Raw genomic sequence first — 25,417 nt, forward strand, 5'->3', positions numbered from 1 at the left:
CAAAAAGGCAATTTCAGCAGCCTTACTTAAGTCCTCCTGTCTCTTTTCAATCTATTTTAGATCCCATGTTTTCTCTCACAATCCCCTCAATCTTCTCAGTACCTTTCTTCTGGCAGCAGTACAGGAAATAAGAGTTTACAACAAAGCCCTTAGTGATTTCATCATTCTTAATTCTTCAGAAAGAAGGCTGGGCTATTAAACTCCTTTTTTCCCTTAAATGGCTGAGACAGTTCACTTTGTTTTCTCATCATTCTTGTGGTTGGATAATCAGTACCACTGTCAAGGTCTGGCAGGAAGGTCAACGGCAGAGGTGGAACCATCAGTCTACACATCACAGAGAAGCAATGGTCCCAGGCAGAGGGTAACATGCACCCTTCCTCACTCTTAGGCCTGAGAGAAGGACTTAGAAGTAAAGATTTAATTTCTGTCATGCTTTAGTAGAAGAACTGCCACTAACATGACCTACATGCTGGACTTCGTGAATGGTATTCAGTCATTTTCCTTTCATGTTCAGAAGAAAGAGGGTGTACAATGACAGTGAGTTAGGGCTGAGTTTTTCTGTTCTCTGCTGAAAGGGAATTACACAGTGCCTGACTTCTCAACAGGCCTGCAGAGGTAGAAGGAGATGACATTAGGGATGTCCCTGCACTGAAGACAAGAATTTAGACCTGGTGGTGAGAGGACACACCAACAGATTGCTCCTTAACTCACCTTTGGCTTAATCTATATTCCATCTGGAAACTGAGTATAGGATGCAGCAGCCTACAGCTCTTCAAGAGCTGTGAGTGTCACAGTAATCTAACTACAGGTCATAAAGCTTATGTAGAAAGGCAACCTGGAAGTTTGATAAAAGTTGTAACTATCAATATTTACCCTATTAAAGACTAAAATCAATATATAAGTCACAGCATAGGTCACAAGTAGTCAAAACAGAGTCATTAAGGAAAAGTAAATATGTTCTCTTGTCTTTGTGTGTGATAAAGTCAAATGTGGGCACAAGTTGACAAGCATTTCCTGATACTGCAGTTGGTGTGGCAACAACTGCTTAATTACCTGAAATGCATTCAGACAGGTTTCCTCAAATCATCTCCCTTTCTCAATATTTTTGCTTATTCTGTGGAAAAGGTCATCAAGCAGTTTGTGAGATGTAAACTGTTAAATTTCAAATATTAGCAAGGAGATCCATCCTTGCAGAACTGAAATGATTTGAAGGTGTGAAATCTGCAGGGCCTATGTAATTCTTGGTTAAGTTGGAATGATTATATTCAAGTTAGGATTTGAGTGGGATGGAATGGGATGGATGGAAAACCAGATGAGTAAAAAAATTCATAGAATCACAGAATGGATTGGGTTGGAAGGAACCTTAGAGATCATCCAGTTCCAACCCCCCTGCCATGGGCAGGGGCAGCTCCCTTTAGAACAGGTTGCTTAAAGCTGCTTCCAACCTGGCCTTGAACACTTCCAGGGAGGGGACGTCTGCCCCTAGTCCTGTGACTGCATACCCCGATAAAGAATATCTTCCCATCTTTGTTGTAAGTTCTCTGTATGTATTGGAAGGCTGCAACAAGTTCCGCCTGGAACCTCCTCTTCTGTAGGCTAAACAACCACAGTTCTCCCAGCCTCTCTTCACAGGAGAGGTGCTCCAGGCTTCTGATCATTTTTGTGACCCTTTTCTGTACCTGCTTTAATAGGTCCATATCTCTCTTGCGATGGGGGCCCCAGAGCTGACTGTATGGTTGGTCTCAGAGGGTTGTGGTTAGTGGGTTTGGAGGCAGGTAACAAGTGCAGTACTACAGATGTCTCCTGAGACCTGTCCAGTTTAACATCTTTGTCAAAGATGCAATCATAAAATCATTTAGGCTGGAAAAGACCTCTAAGATCATGACCAACCACTACCCTAGCACCACCAAGTCTACCACTAAACCATGTCCCTAAGCACCACACCTACATAACTTTTACAGACCTCCAGGGATGGTGACTCAGCTACTTCCTTGGCCAGCCTGTTTAAATGACTCACAGCCCTTTCAGTGAAGATTTTTTTTTCCGAATATCCAACCTAAACCTTCCCTGACACAACTTGAAATGATGCAGTGCAATCTCATCAGGTTTGTAGATAGCACCAAACTGGAGCAATATGTTGATATATTAAGACAGGAACTTTAGTGTACACCCACTGGATCAGATTGCCCAGGGCCTCATCCAACCTGGTTTTGAACACCTCCAGGGATGGGGCATCCACAACTTCTCCGGGCAACCTGTTCCACTGCTTCATCACTCTCTGAGTGAAGAATTTCCTCCTAACCTCTAATATAAATCTCCCTTCTTTTACTTTAAGACCATTCCCCCTTGTCCTATCATTCATTATCCGATTGAGTAAAAAGTTTTTCTCCATCAGTTTTATAAGCCTCCTTTAAGTACTGAAAAGTTGGACTGAGGTCCCCCCGGAGCCCTCTCTTCTTTAGGCTGAACATCCCCAGCTCTGTCAGCCTTTCTTCATAGGAGATATTTACTTCATTTACATTGAAGTTAGAGTTAAGCTATAAACCAGAACTCATTTCCCTCCTTTCTAATGTTAAGTTTGTTCAATTTATGGTATACCAGGTTATCTTTGCTATTTCTGTGTGATCTGCCTTAAGAGTTGATTATTTTTTTATTATTATTTTATTTTATTTTGTGGTATCCCAAGCCCAGATTAATTTAAGGGTACATTTGGCAGACTATTCTAAAGTTTTTGTGACAAAAATAGTATTCTTAGACTGGCTTGAGTCTACCCACAGAATACTGCTGACTCTTTCTGCTCTGAGGGTGTGAATGTCTTTCCTTCTTTGCATAATTATGTGCAGAACAGATAATTATGAGGAAACTGGAGAGCTTCCCCATCCTACTAATCTGATCAAGATTTGAACCATCACCATCTATATTTCAGGAAAAGGCTGAAAGTTAAGGGAACAGAGAGTATCACCGGCAATATTACTTATCCTCTCTGTTCAAGTTTGGTCTTAGTGTACTCAGAAATACATGTCAAAGGGTCAGAGGGAAACAAAAAAGGTATAACTTGACCATTGCCTAATAGTTAGGAGAAGCTCTTTGAATGAGAAGGTAAGACTACATGCCAGGTTACTATGTCAAGAATATTCTATATCTACAGTTGTGGCTGAAATACAATACTAGCTCCAAGCATAACAATGTAAATTTCCAGGCTCCATGACTCCTGCATGCCTGTCTGACTAGTATATGATCTTCCAGCATGTGTTTTTTCCAATTTTACTGATACTTGACATCTCAGGCTGTTTGGGTCCGCATCTTTACCTCTCAGGAGAATGAGAACCTAGATAATCCACATGAATTCTATCCTAACTGAAACTAGGACAAGGATGTGGAGGTCTAACCGTTAAAATGATATATATAGAAATATTATATAGAAAATGAGACCTGTACATGAACAGATGTAAATGTTCTGAAGAAGGGCAGGCAAAGTGGATTCTGAGTAATCGGTCTATGTGTGATAGTAAGAGTACCTATGACATTTATATGAAGTTGGCAAATGTGTCATTAGACCTATAACACCATGCAACTCTAGAGTGGAAGATGGAGGCTAGATATCCTGAAGCAAGTCAGAAAATCTTTTGGAGCTGCATTCACCTATCCTAATGTGAAAGCCTAGTACCAGATGCAGTGTAGGGTTCTCCTTGGACCAGAAGCATGCAGGTCCCCCTTAAATTATCTTTCATATCTGCAATCCCCATGAAAATATTTCAAATGCCCTACGGCATCTCAAAGTAAATGAATCCCACCTCTAGTAACAGGTAAGCTGTAGTGGTCTTTACATTCCATTGACTGTATTGACCTGTTCTCCACTGATTATAATAGGAGTTTAGATGTTAGTTCACAAGTTGATGACTAAATCTAGCTAAATCTGGTGCCTAATTTAGAATAATTTCACTGGCCTCAGGAGGCTTTTAAATTCTCTGTGCAATCGATGCAAAGATGTTAGTGCTAAATGTAGAGAGCTGGATGAATCCAGCTGGACTTCACAGGTTCCTCCCTTTTTCTTTACTTTATAGAAAGAACCTAGGCAGCTATGATGGGCAGAATTAGATTGCCCTGCCAGAATCCATTGCTTGAAATATTGGCAAGACCATGTTTTAGGTAGACTTCTAAATTGAATAGAATGGATTCTGCCTATCTGTCTTTAGAAGCCATAGCTATCTCTTGCTTGATTTAAAAATGTAATTACTAAAAACAGAGCTCTAAAAATATTTTTCCTAAAATGTTGTTCTTGAGAAGAGCAGGAAATAAAGTAGTTAGGTCCAAGAAGACACCAAATAAGAAATTGAACATACTAATCATTTCTAATTTATTTTTTATACCACGAGGTCCTTTAGGCATCACCTTTTGCAGTTTCCTGAGTTAACAGCCCAGGAACATATTGTGATAAATCATTGAATTAATGATGGGAAAAAATACTAACTTGTAGCTGTTTTTAAAACTGGATCCAGAGAAACAGATTTTGGGAGCTATTTAAACTCCTAAAGGCTTGATCCACAAAGGGACACAGACTTTTTAGATGGTCAGCATTACATCACATAAGATTTATGTGCTTGTTTCCTAAGCTCGAAGAAGGCACATTATCTTCATATAAAATGCATGCAAAGAAGTAGGCATCTCTGAGATCCATTTCTTAAATTCCAGATCTCTTGAGGTGTAGCTGTTCAACTCTCAGCCACAGAGATGAACACTCATGAACAGCAGTTCCTAACCCTTTTTGTGTCTGAAGAGACCATTGTAAGTTTTGAAAAAGAGAGTCAGCAACTGAAAGGACATCGCTCTTTGAACACACAGCTGGAGGAAGTGGTGATACAAAAACTGTGAAAAAGCTCAGAATTCAGCACTTTTTCAGAACATATGAAACAATTACAATGCCATCTGTAAGGATTCACATAGTTCTTCTTCACTTTCTGACTAAAACTCAGCCAGCAGGCTGTAGGTAACTCTGTGAGTCTTGCTGAAGCAGCACTACTTAAGAAACAAAGGTTCTACATTCACAGGACCAGAGAGAAGCAGCAGCAGAAAATAAGCTTCTAAAATCCACAGGTTAGGATGATTACTTAGGAGAAGCTGCCTGATGCCCATTTCTTGCTGAAAGAAATGGTCATGCATTTTCCTTTAAATAGTAGCTAGATTTAAAAAAAAAAAAAAAAAAAAAAAAAAAAAAAAGCTAAAATTCAGGTATTTCTGTCTTTATTTATTTATTTTAATATTTTATTTATTTATTTTCCTATTGAATGAAAAGGCAACTTAGAATCTTTCTGTCTGAGTTTTTCCTTTTTCAGCAGGGATCAAACAGGATACTCGAATGAGCTCAGGATTTACTGAGAATTATTTAAGAACTTCAGCACACCTGGAGAAGGAGACTAGGATGATAGAAATCAGTGAGAAGCTCCATGAGAGTACTGACTGAACTAGGGGTCATAACCCTGAAAAAGAGGTAACTTGCCAAGCCTGTAGCAGAAGTCCATATAGTAAAGGGAGGATGTTGAATTGGTAAAAGCTATTAACTCTTCCTTATCAGAAACAATGAGGTGTAAATGAGTTCAGAATGATCAAGATAAGTACTACAGTAGCACATACTTAGTCTGAGTTTCTCATTGCCACTGGATGATCCAATGCATCCAAGAGACAGCTTTGTCCAAACCAGATAAATGGCTCTTTCTTTATATTGCAATTGTAATTAACAGACAGAATATTTCAGTGGGAATGCTAGGGTTAGTAGTCATGCCTGTTTTCTCAGCAGTTGATTTTTGCTGATTCTTAATGAGGCCTCTGTTGTTTTCCTTGCAAAGAAAGATGTACAACATTGCACTGGATAAGACCTGTCTTGAAACAAATCCTCTTTGCACCATCTGCACTTTGACACCAGGCACAGCTCCTCAAACACATATTCAACTGAATATTGCTCTGTTTACTAACAGCACATGAGTGTGCTTAACCACACAGGAGAGCTGTATAATGCTTTTGGAGAGAGAAAGCTAACATTTGCCACGCAAACTGGTTCTTATGTCTTATCCGGAATCAGAGAGAAAGTATAGCTTTGAGCTAGTGCCTGAAGAACTGAAAGTCTCCTATCTATACACAGTGTCTCCATCTGCTGATTGTTAACAGAGATTTCCATATACTTTTGCATAACCCAATGGAAAGCACACTGCTGATGCTGTGACAGATGGATGCCTGCTTACACGCGGGAAGTAGACCTTTTGTTAAATCTGGTCCCTAAGTACAGCATTGCTTAGCAACTATGGGAAATGGAGACAAGCCAAAATATCAGAGCACATTTTACCTTCACAGCTGAGGGTTTGGGGTTTTCTGTTTGCTTGTTTGTTTTTTTAAAGAAACTACCCCAGCTGAATGCAGTGTAAGACATTGTAAGGTGTTTTATGGCTTATGCTCTTATAGGAGGAGTGTCAATGTCCCATTTCTCAGAGAAGCGCGCTGTTTCACTGACTATAAAGAAATTCAGACCCAGTAGTAAATGAAATGGAAACCCCTCTTGCCTGTTTGTGCCTTTTTTACAGCTTTTTCCTAAATCTTCAGCATAAGGAGTTGTTAAAATCACAGCAATATTCAGCCCGTAGCACTCCAAAGGTGTATGGCAGCACTGCTATTCTACCTCTCCTCCCTTGTCACAGCATTTAGTCTCTCTTTCCTTCTTCCCTCCAAGAGGTGTTGCAGAGTATGAGCTGAAGTTCAGTAATGACCAGTTTATCTCCCCAGAAAATTCTGGGTTAAATAACATCACTTTGGCAAGGATCCATGCAGCAAATAACTTTGTTAGCACTTTTATGCCAGCAACACAAAACTCCTTTACACAGCCTTGGCTCTGAAGTTGTGGGTATCTTGAACTATGACTGATCTATGGCTGCTCAGCTAGAAATTCCTGTGTGCACTGCTTCCTTGTACTAAAAAACTCCAGGGAAGAAGTCCATATTTTGCTGAGCATTGACTTGCCAGAAAAATATCCTTCCAAATTTATGTGTAGGAGGAGGACAGAGACAGAGGAACTACATATGGTCTTACATGGTTACTAAAGTGTATTTAAACTATTGAGAAAATGAGGCCTTTCCTCAAAAAAAAAAAAAAAAAAAAAAAAAAAAAAAAAGTTTGTTTTTTTTTTTTTTTCTACATACTTCCAGGGAATACGTATTTTAAATTGAACCAAGGTAAACTCTAGGCTGAGTTCAATTTCTTTGATATAGTCTTGTTCCAGTTGCAGTAACATTGGGTAGCTGAGCCTTCATACCCCTGAACCTTGCAGGAACTGCAACTAGAGGCCAGCTGAGATACGACTGGGCACTGTGAATGGTACCAGCCTACCCTGGCAGGAAAATGCAGAGTCCCCCATCATCTCTGCATCCACTGTAATATAGAGAATTCTGACTTTCTACATTTTTATGTGGATGTAGTATAACGCCAAATATCTCATCAGTGCTCTAACAACACTATGCTATGTAGCTACATAGCTACAGCTGTGTAGCTGGTGCATACAGGTTTGTACTCTCTGTGCTGGGCTCAGCCTGACTCGCACCATTCCAGAGACAATGAGAAGCAAGCCATAAGTATGTCTGGCAGCTTGCCTGTGGAAGACAAACTCTGCTTTGAATGAAGCAATAAAATCAGTAGGTAAATACAGTGGGTTTCAGCATGTTCTTAATATTTCTGAATAACAAATATATAGGAAAATAAAAATCCCTAGGACTTTCTGGCCACTGCATCTTAAGATCTGAATAAAGAGTGAATAAAGAGGCACGGAACTGCTGCTGATATGCTGAAAGCACATCTGTGACTTCTGTGTGGTACATAAATACTCAGGCTAATGTTAAACCTGAATCAGCTAGGTTATTAATAACAGCACAATTGGGTCAGCAGAGTGTTGAGTATAGACTGATTTGTCATGTTTCCTGGGTAAGTTTGCAACCTACCCTAAGCTTTCTGCTGCTGTAACTAGACTGCTATTGGAACAAGAGTTTGCTGGTCTAAAGGTTATATAAATTATCTCAGTTATTGTTTTTGTTGCAATATCATCTCTCAGCAGCATGGTGCCCATAGGCTGCATCAGCTTCTTCATAGACAGACAATTCTGATTGACTGATGTATTGCAGAATTGATTACTACAATGTCTAACCCATGGGCATATAAATTGGGTAGGTAGAGGACTTGGTACTAGGTTGGGGGCTAGTTATTTTGTATTCATGCAAAAATTTAGATGTTGAAGTCTTAGATTAAGTCTGCACTTTGCTTGAGATGCTCATATGGAATAGGCAAAGTCAGGCTTCTTCTCATGAATTAAGCACCTTACTATGGCCTGGAGAATAGGCCATATAATAGGCCAGAAAGGACACCTCCTTTCTTTTAGTGTTCAGTGACTGGAATGCTTTCCCAAAGATGATCTGCTGCTTTCCTCTTAACTGATGGATGATGACCTCCATCTGTCAAAGCTCTGGGTAAAGTTCTCTCTAACAAGTCTGTATTTTAGTCTCCTTGCTAAACAGACCAGTGAGCATGCTTTCTTCCTCTCAGAAGAGCTCTCCAGCTAGTAGGCTGTGGCACATTCAGTTCAGTACAGCACGAACTAAAATACTTTCAGTAAACAAAATTTCTACAAATTTAGCACCTAGAGGTTTGAGATGCCATCTCCCTCCCCCAGCTATGTTGTAGATTAGGAGAGGTTTCAAAGATTTGCTTTCAGTTCTAAGCATGGAAAAGGGGATTTAGTCTTTCTTTCTATTCCTAATTAACTTTTATTTGCAACATAATTCATGCTGTGCTCTTGATTTATAATATGAAACAGACTCCATTCATTTTTGTCAAAAATACTTCAATTTTTTTTATCTTTAAAGTCTTGTTGTTATACAGCAACAAGAACATGCACAAAATTTAATGATTCTAAATCAACATTTTCTTGGGGTGCTGTCCTTATTTTCCATTAGTTGTCTTTCTGCAACAAGAAAAAATAGTTATAAAATAGAACAATTGTGATAGTATTCTGACAAGTCCAATTTATATGGTACATTGTCACAAAAGTTATCCTAAGAAAATGCAGAATGGCTATACAAACCTACTAATACACTTGAGAAACTCCTTGCAGGAGTTAGAACAATATACTATGAAAACTCCAAATACATATTCAGTATGTGTGTTATTAAAGAAAACTTTATAAATATGCAAATTTAAGATCAACATATACAGAATAAAATGCACTAAGAAACTGATATGTAGACAAAGGTTTATTTACACCATACAACATTTTAAATATTTTATACACAGCTGCAGCAGAGAAAGCTACTCTGAGCTTTCCAGAGAAAACTGCAATAATAAAGATGTGAAATATATTATTCATATAAAAGTGAGATTATTACTTTATTGCATTTAAAGCAATGAAGAATGTAGCTCAACAGACATTCATTTAATGACAAAAACTTTGCTTTTATATTATAAAGTAAAAAGTGTAGTAATGGCCAAACAGACTGTTATAAACTTTAAAAACTGCATAAATATATACATTGTGCTTCATGGTGAAGTTTTTTGAAAACTAAACCAAATGAAGCTGTTACAACATGAATCGTTGCTTGAGGTTTATCTATAAAGATTACCTTACAAATCCATTCCACGGGTACTTACAACACACGATGGTAAGAATTGTACACCTGGTTCTCCACTAGCCATACTAGTGGGAATAAACTGTATGAAAAAAAACAACACTGACATTTGGCACAGGAAGAGCCTGACATAAAGTAGTCACAATGTTCAGACAGGAGTGTCAGGATTCCCAAAGTCTCTTTATTGTCAGTGCAATTAATTATTTTTGTTTGTTTTTCTCTTGTTCAGTTTGTTTTTCTTTTTGTTAAACTTCTGTTTGAAAGTCACCTTCTTGCACATCTAAAGGCAAGTTCAGACATTTCTCCCATTCTGCTGGTCTTAGTTCTAAAGCATCTTTTGCCTCTGTGTCTAATACGTTTATCGTTGTATAGTGTTGATATTCGCCTGTGGTTTTGAAACTGTCCCATGGAGCCTTGTTCTGCGCTGAGTTCTCCTGAAAAGCAGAGAAGAAAGAACAATAAAAATGAGGATGAAATAATGTGTTTTCTGTTTATAAGGCTGCTCACTAATGTGCTCTCATGAGATGCAGGAGTCAGGGAGAGGAAATGGCTTTGCAGGGAGCTAGGCTGGCACGCGCTCAGCGCCGTTGTGACTGTCTTTCGCTGCGAGCAGTCAACTCTTTGGCAGTCTCCTCACCTGAGCTGCCAGCTAAGCCCTGTGTTTCGCAAGAAACAATCTAAGTGAGGAATGGCCAAATGATCCAGTAACAACAGCCAGCATTGTAGCTGTGGTTGTGCTGAAAAGTGCAAAAAGAGAAGTGAAGTTAATAAAGGAGAGCTTGCTGTCTAAAATATGGAGTGTTTTGAAACAGAGATTGCCATCTCAGTATAGAATTGGGGCAGACACATGACAGAACAGAAGAATCCTGCTCGTCAAGAATGTGATAGCCACCTTGATTCACAGCTCAGGTATATTAGGATTAGCAAGCTGAAAGCGTTTTATTTTCTACTGTCCTTGAATTCTTTTGGAATGTGAAGTTTTACAGGGTAAAAGTCGTTATGGAGTGAGATCAAGTTCATTAGTGATTTCTGCTGTTAGTTGCCTAAACCTAACATTTTCTCACCATTTTAGGTGCCTTTGGATATCCTGTTGGATCTCACACTATCTTTCAAGAGAGGTGTGTGTCCTATGTCATCACTGCATATACTCTGCTGTAGATTAATATACCTGAGGCTGTGTAAAATAGCCTGAGATGCTGACTTGTAGGTACCTGGATCATTCTCTGACTGCATTACAGATAGACCATTCCTCTAGGCAGCTTTTATTAGCAGACACTTCAAGAATTTTGCACTGACATGAGCAGTCAATGCAGCTCATCCACAGAAAACCCCTTTGAGATTTTGAATGAATTCAAGCCTTACATGGACAGCAAATTTCAAATAGGGGGTGAATGCAAACTTCATGTGACAGCAAATACCAAATGGAGGAGTGGGTGAGAATTGGGTGCAAAATAACATATATCGCAGATAAAGATTCCTGAAAGAATCTGGGCCAAATTTCTGTTGGATTAGAATGATGTAAACCCATTGACCTCACATCTACTTTATACTTCATGTCTGAGAGCAACTCGTCATAAAATGCTGTATAATAATATGATTCTAGCTCAGTTTCAATTAATATGCAATTTTCAGATTATAAAGTTATATAGAAAATTATTACTAATCATAATATTACTGCTAACAAATATGTCACACTAAATTAGCTGTTTTAATTAGGCAGAATCAACTATTTCCTTGCTCTCATTATCAGATGTAGTCAGGGTGTTATGTGTGTAAGAGTGTGTGTTTATAAATTTGAATTATGATTATAGCAGTGTCAATTCAAGATGATTTAATTTTTGCTTTACCAATGCTAAATATTTATAAGCCTATTATGGAAAAGACAGAAGATTACAGAGACCCTGTGTGCCTTCTGGACCCTCTTATGTATAGGTAAATCTAGTTGGACTTATTTGCAGTAACTAATATAATATCTGTTTGCCTAGCTAGAGGAAAAGCCCTGTTGGCTAAATTTTATTAGTGAGATGCTTTCTCTATATAGTCCTTTAGACTTAGTAGACACATATATATTTTAAATGTATTCCCTATAATTCAATTAATTGTCATCTACAACTATATCAGTGACTTAGTTATTGTCTAGTTGTACAATCTGATGAATTCCATCATAGGTTAGATTATTGAAAATGTCTTTTGTTCTCATTTCTGAGGCTATGTAAAAGCAGCACAAAATGAGGTCTCAGGAAATAACACTGAATTCAAAGAACTCCAATTTCATTGTTATTGTTAGGGATCCAACATATTTTAAATAGCCAAGAAGGAAAACTTACCATGCTGCCTGATTTTGGTACATCCCGAAATCTGTCCAGTGTCTGGAATTTCTGATTTAACTCTTGAAACAATTCCATGTGTCTTTTTCTTGTATGCATGACCTTCTGCAAAAAAAAAAAACAAAACAAAACAAAACAAAAAAAAAAATAATTGCTTTTATTTATAATTGAATCTGGGCTTTTTTAAAGAGAACCATTATTTCCCCCAGCATAATAAAGTAAATTGAATTTGGCAGGGCCATCTTTTCCCTATAGACTTGATCAATGGAAGTGAATTGCACTGTCTTCTCTCTGCTCTGTTTAATGCACTTCCTGTAAGCAAAGGACTTTTTTAACCCCACATCTATTGAACTGCTGAAATCAAGGAACACACTTTTTGTGCTAGCCTGAAAGAATCTTGAAAACAATGTCAGTTTCTCAGAAGGAACTTTGGCAGTTTCTCAGAAGGAACTTTATCTTTTGCACATTAAGAATATTTTCTAGAATTTCTGTTTTCAACTTGGATACTAGCATTTTAATTTCTAGAGGAATGCAACAGCAGCTTGTATCAGCACTTTTTAAGAATAATTTTTATGGGAACACCAAACTCAGGATTCCAGGACCAAAAGGAAAAAGGCCAAAATGTTGTCTTTTTAATCAGACATCTTGTCATTCAGATAATCACAAAATGCAGTTGAAATGGAATACATGGTAAGATAATGTGCACAATTTCTCATCTTTAATGGATTTGCTATTTTATGGACAGAGCAATTGAAAACTACCCCCCCTCTAGCCAATGCACATGGCATTCTTCCACAAAATCTAATTATATGGCACTTCTGTGTAAGAGGTGGAGACCCCAAACAGACCCCACAGTTGGAGGAGCCCTCAGGCCATGTATCTGCACTGGCAGCTACACAAAGAGTGAAACCTATTTTCAGGCCTATACTGTCATGCATACCATCTGTGTTGTTTCCAGGTAAGTTCACTATCAGGTATGGATTCAGACCAGCCTCCAGAGCAAAGCCAAAGGCTGCTAACTGTTTGGCCAATCTTGTGGTTCAGTACTGTAGGTGGACAGGAGACAGGAAGGGCTGAGGATGCTTCACCTCGGTCCAACAGCAGATGGGCCCAGCTTGGCTTTTCTTAAGCTTCTGTAGCTGCTTGAACTTGAGTTGCAGCCAGGGCAGCAGCCAGTAATGTTCACAGAAACAGGGCAGGTCACTAGCCAATAACGTTCACAGAAACGGTGCAGGTCACCAGCCTCTACATATGTCCATTAATTGTCAAGCCTGATTTTCCCTGGCAGTGTACATGACAAGCCCCACAAACTTATATATGCAGTGCCTGAGTGCGACCCTCCCCAGCAAGTAACACTTTCACCAAATCTGAGTTAATATCTTTAAAAATGGAGCTGCAGTGGCTGACCTTCAAATAATATTTTACCACTTCCAATTTTCACTTGTTTATCTTTCATTTGCATTTGGTATTTATAAATTTCATGAAATGTGGCTGCTCTCTTGGCCATGCATTCCTACCGCTATGCTGTAATGACCATATTAACCTTAATATATCCACACCATAGATTGAGAACTGGTTTCACTTCTGAGAACAGGAAATTGGCAACATTATTCACAAAAGAGACATGAGCTATAGCAAGCAATTAAAGACCTATTAACTTAACATGAGTTGTGGGGTGAAAAGGGAAACATTTTTGCAGGATTCCATGAGGAACTCCTTGCAAAACATAATTTAACTAGAGATAGCTGATCTAAATTTATTAGGGAAGTTTCACTTAAGTGACTTCCTAGGGATTCTTTTAAGCTGTTACTGTTATGGCAGACAGGAATATTTAACAAATTTCATATACATAGAATTTTAAAAAGAAAGGTTCTGCCTCAAAGATTATTATTGGATGAAGTAAGGAGACATGCTGCAGGGAATAAAACAGATTTGATGTATTAGAAAAACTGGCTCTAAATGCAGAAAATAGCATATGACTGTGAAACAAATGTCTCCAGCTGGAAACTTTTTAATAGAAGGCTAGAAATACAGAGAATGCTACTTTCTGATAGTTTACTGAATCGTGTACCCAAGAATTTAGTTAAATAGCAAATATGAATAATGCAAATGTCTTACTCAGTTCATTACATTATTCCTGAGGAGAAGCAGGTGGGAGGAGAAATTAAACGCTTGCAGTGGGAAGTCTGCCAGAGAAAAGGCTTTAAATTTTATTCTTAATAGCAGAGTAACTTGTATGCACATGTACATATGGATCTTTTAGTTGCTTTGTGTTTGCCTCTCTTCCATTCCATAATTTCTACCCACTGACAACCCTATCCTCCTCACCGCTTAGAAAGAACGATCTGAACTGTCAGTGAGGTACAGAAACTTAAACTTCCAACATTAGCTCTCCATTTCTAGCCTTTTAAAATTATTTTATTCCTTCTTAGAATTCAGCATCTTATCTGTTCTCTAGAAAATGTGCTCTGTTGGATAACTCTCTTTTATGAGAAAATAACCCATAAAGTATTTGTGGGGGTTTAATCTGTTTTCTCTATTAAATTGCCAATGTAGAAAACACAGTTTTATGAGTCTTAGAATACAACACAGAGCTGAAAATCTTGACCAATATATACTAGGATGATTGCAGTAGCATAAGGACCTGAACAGGATGAAAGAGGAGTCTCTGATGCTGCCTTTAGAAAGTACACCTCCTTTAGGTACAGTTGTGGATTTGCCCAGTCATACTGCATCCCATACCAGAAATAACTGAGTTAGCCACCAGTCTAAAGACTTACTCACCTCAGAATCATAGAATCATTTAGTTTCGAAAAGACCTTCAAGATGATCAAATCCAACCATCCACTTAACACTACAAGTCCACTGCTAAATCACATACCTAAGCATCACATCCACACATCTCTGAAATACCTACAGGGAAGGAGACTCTACCACCTCTCTGGGCAGCCTGTTCCAATACCTAACCACCTTTTCTGTGAATACATTATTCCTGATATCTAATCTAAACCTCCTGTGGTGCAACTTCAAACCATTTCTTTGTGTTTAATCACTTGCCACCCGAAAAAGAGACCAACACCTTCCTCAGTGCAAGCTTCTTTCAGGTAGCTGTAGACAGCAATGAGATCTCCCTTGAGCCTCCTGTTCTCCAGGCCAAACAGCCTCAGTTCCCTCAGCCACTCCTCATATATCCCTTTTCTAGCTTCATTCTCTTCTCTGCACACACCTGAGCAACTCAGTATTCATCTTATAGTGAGGGGCCCAAAACTGAACACACTATTTGAGGCGTGGTCTTACCAGTGCCAAGCACAGACGGATCATTGCTTCCTTAGTCCTGCTGGACACACAATTTCTGATACAAGCCAAGATGCCATTGGCCTTCTTGGCTACCAGGGCATGTGGCTGGCTCATATTCAGCTGGCTGTCAACCAGGCACTGTAACCCTTGTGTCCCCCTCACCCCTAAAGCAGGACAGGTTGAACTGATACCCCTTTCACATTTCTACTCCACTCACAAATAACATCAAGGTTGAATTTTGAAAAGGCCAAGCCTTACACTCAGCACCTACCCTCAGAAGAGCACTGTGGGTGGATATGATCAAAATGAGAAGGACTTCAGACATAATTCTATACCCAGTTCATTTTTATCATATTTATGATAAGATTTCAGCTGAACTCTAGCTCAAGGACAAATATTGTGATAAAGATTCATGGCCAATCTTATGAATAATAACAATAATAATAATGTCATTCAATTTGCCTTGGAGATTTTCTGCATTGTTACAGGTAAAAATGCTCAAGTTTTGCATGAAATAGCTAGGTGAAAAGAACAGATGGGGAAATGCCTTCCCAGCCCTACAATGGAAGCATGCTGTGTTTTCAAGATGTTATAGGTCTGATCTGTTGCCAGACTTAGGAATGGGAAAGGATTTTTCCCTGCAGGCATGATTTTTTTTTTTTTTTTTTTTTTTTGCCTTTGTCTTGTAGAGATGTCTTCAGATTAGTAAGAGAAAGATTCTAAATTTTTGGGTGAGTTTGTAATATTGTTATAATGAATGGCTATTGTGGATAAAATTCTGAAAGAATGCAGTTCCAGCAATCAAATATCAATTCAACATTATTTCTGGTGGGATTCTGCTGCTCTGTGGAAAAAAAAGACATTCTGGTATTCCCACTTTTCTGTATCCTTGGTCTCCCTAATGGAGCTCAGAAAGAGCCAGAGATGACCTGAATCCTGGAGCACAGGGTAATAAAGCACTTTTCTGAATTATTTGGCATAAAAGTTGTTTATTGTAAGTGGATAAAATTGTATAAAGGGAAGACTGAAGTGGATGGGTGGGGAAATGGAGGAGTCAGATCTTCTTGTAGAATTTAAAGGTAATTGTGGTCTTGTATCTTAAAAAGCATGTCAATAATAGTGTTTAACTCTTCTGAATGTTTTTGTAAGTGACAGAGCACACCTATTATAAAGACCTCCTGGGAATTTCCACAGCATCTGTATTTCTGCTCAACATAATTAGAATGACTTTTATTTGATCTGACAGCTAAGTATTAGTGCTGTGCCTTCATGATAAAAACTACCAGTCCAGTTTTAGGGAAATTCAGAACATAATGATTGTGCTTGGTGAACACTTAGCTAGCATTACCACAGCTAGCAGCACAGCAAGGATCCAAAACTCCCAGACCAGGATTTTGGTCATGTTTTGGATACTGAAGTATACAAAAACGTGACTAAACTAATCTTTGGGAACAGCAAGGAAAGAGCTGAAAAGATGTTGCATGCTCATTTTAAATTCAAAATTCATATAGTCCGTTTTGCAAATTCTAGTATTCAACTATTATTAAGCAGTATTACTCTCTGCCGATAGACTAAACACACTGTATTATAGTCTGTCTTCTACATGAAGGGATGATTTAAGGATGCAATGGCAAACTGGTTAAAAAGGAAAAACAAGTTACAGCTGGTGTAGTTCTTGGAAGCCTTCATTCTAAGCAGCAGCAGATCTGTGATAATGGTTGGCCAGTTTGGATATCATCTTTTTCTTTCTTCCTTTCATTCCTTTGTCTGGGGACATGTTATCTATAACACTACCCAGCAGGTAGCGTTATATAGGACTTTTATTTACTGTTTGCTATGAAGGTTTACAAAACTATACCTGTATCTATATATAATGGAGATAACAGGGATGGAGACTATTTTATGGCATTGAATACAGACTTGGTCTGCCTGTTTGCATCTAGCTTTGGGTTTCCTCTGTGACCCTCAGGATTTTTTTTTTTTTTTTTTTTTTTTTTTAATTTTTTCCTGAAGCCAAAATAGGCTTGGTTTGGTTTTACTTCAAAATGTCTATATTAAGGTGAGGGGTAAGTATATATATATATTGCTATCAAACTGCAACTCTACAGCAGTAAGATGAATATGTCCAAGACTATATTCAATGGCATTATCTAGCATGGAATATTCTCTTTGGATGCTACTAAATTCTCTTGGTCTCCAAAATAAGAAGTCTACAACCACATTGCCTATTGTGAATGGTGCCTCGATCATTCTAGTTCCTTAAGGATACTTCAGGAACTGTTGGAAGAAAGAAGGTTGGTGCAGACTAAAATAGTGAAGATCATTCTAAAAAATGTTCATATTGCTTACATTTAATTTTAGGCTCACTTGCTCATCAGAATTTTGTTGTTGATTCATGTTGTTATTTTCTACATACTAATCCTAAAATATTTTCTTTAAACTTAATGCGTGAATCTTTGTCTGGTGCTGTATCTGAGAGATTACATGAGTACCTAAGGTAACTATAACCTCTGGGAGAAGATGACAGAGGATATCAAAGCATGATATTAAACTATCAACAAAACACAATCAGACTTGGAAGCTTAGCATTTCAGCAAAAGCAGGTCACCAAAGCAAACCTCTCATTGCAAGGCTTCTATGATCACTCTCTGGCTGCATTTTGCTAGTTCCATGTCTTGCTTCTCTATGGACTAGCATTTGAAATCTGAAAGTGTATGTGTTTACAGCCCATATAATAAAGAATGCTTTTGTTTGAACATGGAAAGAAGGAGGGTGAAGTATTAAAGTTATTGTTGATATGTAATGATCACTGGAAGCTAAAGTTTAGTCCCATGTCTGTAGGTTCCATGCAAATATTATGATTGTTCAACTTCTCTAGAGACACAGATAATGAATTATATCAAGCTATAACATGTACAGACAGACTATGCAAAAATAAAAATAGATAAATTATTAAAATGCTCTTGAAAAATTACTGCTATATTGTTTCTGGTAGAGAGTAGAAAAAAACATCAAATAAACAAAACTCTAAAAGATTTCATCATAGTGACTGAGATAGAATACAACATTCATTAACTAAGTCAAACAAACCTACTCCTTCAACGGGCTCTTAGTCTGAAATTATGGTCATCCAACCTAAGGAACCTTACATAAACTTGATTTTTTATACAGCATGTGATCCATAAGCTTTGACAACTGCAGCACATCATCATTCAAAATTTGACACGTTTATAATGACTATTTGGGTGTGAAACTCATATGCCAATAAATTAGTATTGAAGAAAATGAGAGAAAAAACGACCGAGAATTTCTCAAAGTAAGCTTCTGCGACAATGTGGCATGTGCTACAGAAGTGTCACACTTTTTTAGCAGATAAATAGACAAAAAAAAAAAAAAAAAAAGGATGAAAATGAAGAGGCAGAGAATTTAAAATCCGAAACCATGATGATTAATATTACAATATGATAGTTTGATCTCAGAATATTTTACAAACAAGTTGCACCAAAGTAGTTTTCATGAATTTCTCTTGTTCTGTCCAGTACTGACTGAAAAATCCTATGAAATCTACTATGTCAGAAAGCTAAAATCTGCTAAAACACTTCATATTTGCTTTTAGGAAAATACTTGCAATTATCAGGAGTAATTCAGTGAAACTTACTTCAAAGTCAAGGTCCGAATAACGTGATTTTCTTCTCTATTAAGCAGTAAAAAAGAAAGAAAAAAAGTTGTATTAACAAGGGGACTATTCATCAAATCACATTAATGAGTCTAAATAACATTCTTGTTTTTCTATCAGATATATGTTAGGCATTCTGTGAGAGTCTGTAGATTTTATTATGACAATTTAAGACTAATGAATGAATTTATATACAGTTTATTAGACCAGTACTGTATTCCTTTCACTGAAATAAACCAGATTGCATTTCACTGGGATGTTTCATATGTTATTTGTAGATAAAATATATTTATTTCTATGCTTTCTGTGGTGTTTTTAAATTATCATAATCCTTATTTTCTTAAATTGATATCTATATGTATCCATGTTTTAGGCTTGTATAAATATATAGAAATTGGTTCTTTCCTTTATCAGGTTTACATTGGTACAACTCCATTGATTTCAATTGGGTAACTGATAGCAAAATCAAGCTCAAGCCATCTATACTTTCCATAGAGGCTTCAGCTTGTTTGTTTGCAATGACAATCTGGACGAAGAAAGCAATGATTTTGTTTTACATTTATGGTATATCTGATTCAAAGCATCCCGTAAAAAGAAATAATTATTTACTATTGAAGTAATCAATTGTATACAATACTACAGAATATGATTCTTTAGACATATCAGAAATAATTTAGCACATAATTTTTTACAGATTCTGAAAGAAACCAATTATGAAGTCCAATTAGATCAGATAAAAATAGTAATACTATAAAGAAGAGATTAAAAATATGGTTTTTTCTTCTTCCAATAAGGTTGGAAAATGAATGGCTTGCAATAGACTAAAGAGATATGGAAAGCAGTGATTGGAGGAACTGAAAAAAAGAGCATGTAAATGGAAAGAAAAGATACATTCTCCTTCAGGAAGGAGAGTTAAAGGAAGGGAAAAATACCTCAAGAAAACAAAGGGCTTGCTGGTACAATTTAACCCTAATTTCTTTGTAGTGGAATAGGATGGCTTTAAGTCATGGTGATCAAACCTTTTCATAATGCACTTAATTTTTGCAGTGAGATAGAAATCAAATCAACTGAGTAAATAATAATAATGTTACTGACTTCATTAAACTTGGCTTTTATCTTGCTTAACATACATGAAGGGTTTAGTAAGTGTTTTTGTTTTCTTGCAATTGAAAGAAACAATTTCAAGTCCTAAAGCTGCAGAAAGCAGAAAATATTTGATCTCCCATATCACTTCGTGATATCATCTAGGATTTGTTGTAAAATTTTGATCTGCTCCAATCTATAATAATATGAAAAAGACAAATGTAGCACTCCCTACAGAGTTTAGACACACTGATGTCTAAAGACCTGTGAGGCACAAGAACAAAACAAACAAACACTATAAAAAAAGTTAAAAAAAAAAAAAAGCAAATTTTGGAGGAGCTATTCTTAATTAGTAAGTACTGCTTTCACCTAACATAATTTAAAGACAGTGTTTAAAAACAAATTAAAAAATTCTGCAAACATAAATAACGTGAAAACTTGGAAACAGCAATGGTTTTGGAGGTAGAAAAAATATGAGGAGCTTATGCCCGAATTCTTGAAGGTACCTGAGTATCTACATCTCACTCATATTAAGAGGACCAAGGTACAAGTACATGTACCTTTGATATAGGCCTTCATCATTTCACAGTAAATCAACACCTGAAGAAATCTGTGTATCTCTAATGAGGAAGGATCTATTTTTAAGGTGTAATTAGAGTACATATTCCACAGTAAAGGCTCAGTGATTTCAAAAGAAGAAATGCATACAGAAGATGATAAGGTGAAGTTTACAGGTGCAGATTTGCATAATGCTTGAAAAAGCCATTATTTAAGCTAAAGTTCAGTGATAGACTTGGTACCATTGGACTGCCTGACTGAGAATCCTAAATTAATCCTAAATTCCTAATCCTAATCCTAATCCTAATCCTAAAAATCCTAAATTAAAACATGGAAAATTAGAAATGAATTATGCAGTTTGCTAGATACTGTGATTTAGAAAATTGACACCTTTGTATTTTGCCTTAAGTCTGATGACAGTGCAAATATTTGTGGCCAGATTATTAGGTTTTGCAGCTGGACAGCTTTATCACTTTTTACGTGATAAAATAACACATCTAACAGTCTGCAACATATTTAACTATGCTATTAATTGTGATGGTATATATATATATACACACACACACATATATGTATATTTCTTAAACAAAATTTTATTGGTTTGGCTCTTTGGCTGAGAAAAATAGGGTTTCCCAAATGTACCTATAAAATGGTTTTAGAAATCTAGTCAACCATCTAGCTCGTTCTGCAATTTAAATTAATGGAAGGTAGAAGCTGAATGAAATAGAATAAGGAAAAAAATCTCTTGGGACAAATGAGCTGCTGAACTGGTCACACCAGTATGTTTATTTTCAAAAGACTGTTTTACCCAACTGTAAAATTGAGAAAGATTTTAACCAACATAAAAATTAGACTGGAAGTTGGTACTAACTAACAAATGACCACAAAGGGTAATATCAATGGTTCATCTCAGCTTGTGTATTTGACCAGGTTATGCAGTGATGTTTAAGGAATGTTACAGGACAGTGTATGTAAGCAGTGATATTTCTGTTGCAATCCACTCCCTAGTTCTTCAACTGTAAATTAATCTGTAAATTAATCCCTGGGAGGAACTCACTCTGTTGAGTGTTATGACAGTTTTTTTTTGTTTGTTTGTTTTTTTTTTTTTTTTTTTTTTTTTTTACACTATTCCATTAGTCTAATCATGTTTTATACTCATTTATAATTTTAACATCCAAAATATGGTAAGGTAGTGAATTCCACAATTTAAATATGCATAATGTGACAAAGAAAATCATGTTGTTTATCTCTTTGCCATTTCATTTGATGCTCCTTTTTTAAATTATAGGAAATATGAATAATTGTTTCCTAAATTGTTCCCTATTCACTCCACAGTCATCTGTTTTCCAAACTGAAGAGCTTTAATGCTGGAGAACTGCAAAGGGTAACTAATAAGAAGACTGCCTAAAAAGCTGAAGCTACATGCAATTATTCAGCAGTAGGGAGTTATATGGGATAATTCTGAAATTCAGGGGTATGGGTAAGAACTAAACTGGATATCCAAGCACAGTTCAAAATGCTATAAAAACAAACAAAAACAAACAAACAAACAAAAAAAAAACCACCACCAACAACAAAAAAAAAACTGTCCAGTGTCCATTTGAGCAGGCGGAGATGTATATAGAACTTCCTGAACAACTCCAATATACAGCCCTTCCTGAACAACTCCAATGAGATATCTTCACTAATGCTCTGAATTGTCAGAAGCAAAATCATCACACAATCACAGAATGGTTAAGGTTGTCAGGGACCTCTGGAGGTCTTCTGGTCCAATCCCCCTGCTCAAGAAGGAACACCCAGAGCCCAGAACCATGTTCAAGCAGCTTTTGCGGATCTCTAAGTAGGGAGATTCCACAACTTCTCTGGCAGTGCTCAGTCACCTGCACAGCACATCAGTATTCAGAGGGAACCTCCTGTGTTCCAGTTTGTGCCCGTTGTGCCCACCATGCATGTATGCTGGGAAAATTTCAGAGTAGAGCAACAAAAATTCCTTTTATAGGGTTAATACACTGGGTCAAGAGGAAAGAATAAAAAAATCATACAGTTTGTTTAAACATTGGCTCTGGAAGAAGCAAACAGAAGCCTGCTTGAAAAGCTTACAAGGATACAAACACTGCTAAATAGAGCTGGTGTGACAAAAATATAAACATTTGTAACTATTACTTTTTTTTTTTTTTTTTTTTTTTAATGCTGTCAGTAAAAAGGGAAGTTTTTGTGACTGCAAAATGAGTTGCTGAAGGGAACAGTGCGACCCCTTCACTGCAGTCTGGAAAGTGAGGTTGGACTGTGTATTACAGAAATACACTGTAGAAAATGTTCTTGCATTGATAGAGGAGATGACCTGAAAGGAGATGATCTTTTCCATTTCTAATTTCTACAACTCTTTAATCTTGATTGATAAAATACATATTACAGCAAAATAAATAAATAAATAAATAGTAAATTTATATATATATATATATATCTCAAGCTCTCAAGCCCTTCATGCCAGGACCAAAGCAAAACTCTTTGAAACGAGGTCTGCTGTAGTAATTTATTTAAAATCAATTTTACTTCGTTCTAATCACGTATAGTTTTTCTGTGTAATTCCAGAGCAACTTTAAACTCTGCTCACTGGGGGACAAAAATAGAACACTGAAGAATAATTTCCATACAGCAGCATGCACTAATCTGCTGGCACTAGGAAGGAGCTGCTCTCACTAAATGACTAATAAAATCCCTCTCCATCTCTGTAAAACGACAAATGCCTGGTTCTTTCCTTATTCTAGTCTGCATTATGCCACTACCTGATTAATTACATGAGATACTCCTGAAGATATATTACATTGTGCGAAGTATAATTGAAACCAGAGATACCACATTATAGTGAGGGCTATAACCATGTTTCCATTAATATAAAGCTTTATTATCAGCAGTTTATAATTCACTCTGAGATTAGATTTGACATACAAGATCTTAGCCTGGGGAGGATTTTTTCCCTGAGCAAAATTAAAGGAGAATCTCTTTTGGCCCTCAGAGATATGAAAGTGGAATGTGAGTAGACAGTTTTGATTTAAAATGTCTTTTGTATGTATATAACTGAAAAAAAAAAAAAAAAAAAAAACTTGGTTTCTGAATAGAAGATTACATTGCCTATTAGTTTATAAAATGAGCTGGACATAAGGCAGTATATTTTAACAAAAAAGTGGATTACCATTTTAACATGGGAATTTTAAGACCTGAAAATCTGCTAGCAAATTTAGCACTTCAACACAGCACAACCATAACTTCAGGGATCCCATTTTAAAACTGTTCCAGCATTTTTTTCTAGTTTACTGCTCATTTTTTATATATATATAACCTGCATATGTATTTACTCAATGGACCAAAAATACTTGTTTTGTGTTTCTGAAGGTTTTGGGGGCAAATGTAGCATTTCTTACATGGACAAGCAATTGAAAATATGTTTCCTAAGGGTTATTTGTAGTTAAGATAGCTGTTTGTGATATAAAAAATAAAATGTGCACTACACTCTCTAATGCTAAATAAATTTCTGTTCTTCACATCTTCAGTTTCTAGAATTAACTCTGCCTTATTCTACCTCCATTCCAGTAGAGCAGCCTAAGAATATGCTGCAACATTTTCTGAAGTCAGAGGAACTTAAGACCTACTCATACCACCAAAAGAAAGAGTGGGCTGTTATAGGTCTAGGTTTCATTTCACTGAGAGTCACAAAATTGGCAAGAACTGTCTCGACAGTTCTTGAAATAAAAAAGAATGGAAGGGATAGAAATCTGAGACAGAGAATGCCTGAAAAAAATAATATGTGGAAACATGATAAAGAGGAAATTTTTGTGGTGTTTGTCTTTCTATTTTTGTTCTCTCTCTCTCTTTTAAAATTTATTTCTTTTTAACTTCTCATATCATAAATCAAAATGACTTCACACCATTTTGCTTTTGTTCTGCCTGATGCTCTGGTACTTTATTGACAAGATTGGCTATTTTAACTGCATATTTCTTCTCTCCTTTCTGTTCTTTTGTTATTTAGAATTTGCTTCTTCTCCATTTCTACCCTCTTTTTTTCTCCCTGTTTTTGAACATCTGTCTTTCTTTACTCTCCTGTCTATATATATATATATATTTTTTTTTTTCTTCGCCCTTCACTATTTTTAATGTACCACTTTATTTTCTCAGCTGTAACAATAAGTTCTTCCTGAAGTCCCACATTCGCAATTTGGCCAAGGAGCTCTAGGGATTACTTTCTTTGACTGTATTAAGAGCTTTCATGAATGAGTACGGAAGGGTTACTTGGCCATGCTTCCAGTTTAGGGGGTTTACTTCTTTATCCACATAAAGATCTCCTAGCAGAAATTGTGGCAGAAACACAAACAAGGAAATTGGAAAGAGAATTCATATCCTTTACATGGCAAACCATTTGGAAAGTCCCTTCTCTCTTATTCTTATAAAGCAGATGCTCTTTTTTGCCTTTAATGTTTCTTTTGCCCATGTTCGTATGCTCTTCCTCTTATTGCAGTTCTTTGTCTCCTTTTACCATTTGAGCAGAAGTTCACACTACACTGACCTTCCCTTGAGATAACCCACCATTCCTGTCCCACAAATGTACCAGTGCAAGTCTCTTCACATAGCCAGGCAGCAAGTGACCTACTCCCTCTTGCATATTTGTTCCACAATAGACAGAAGAATTACTTTTCCCAAAGATATGTTGTGCAGATCAGCTTCCTCTGCTTTTAAACCTTCTAACCTTTCCTTGCATCTCAGTGGCTGGGAATGCACAACTTCACTTCAAAGTAATTTTATTTTAATGAGCACAGCACTCTAAGTGT

General features: G+C 36.8%; 1 protein-coding gene across 1 annotated transcript in view; it reads right to left on the reverse strand.

Annotated features, from left to right (window-relative positions):
- Positions 1 to 9,898: 9,898 nt before the first annotated feature.
- ADGRB3 (adhesion G protein-coupled receptor B3) overlaps positions 9,899 to 25,417 on the reverse strand; it is a gene marked incomplete at its 3' end in the record, with an annotated part of 461,362 nt that continues 445,843 nt past the window's right edge. The window contains exons 28-30 of the mRNA XM_082757992.1: positions 18,936 to 18,971; positions 11,981 to 12,085; positions 9,899 to 10,087 (exon numbers count right to left, since the gene is read on the reverse strand). Coding sequence (XP_082614118.1) covers positions 9,899 to 10,087; positions 11,981 to 12,085; positions 18,936 to 18,971 — 330 coding nt within the window. The remainder of the gene's footprint in view (positions 10,088 to 11,980; positions 12,086 to 18,935; positions 18,972 to 25,417) is intronic.

The sequence above is a fragment of the Aythya marila genome, assembly GCF_965140915.1.
Source record: "Aythya marila genome assembly, chromosome: 3".
NCBI classification, from domain to species: domain Eukaryota; kingdom Metazoa; phylum Chordata; class Aves; order Anseriformes; family Anatidae; genus Aythya; species Aythya marila.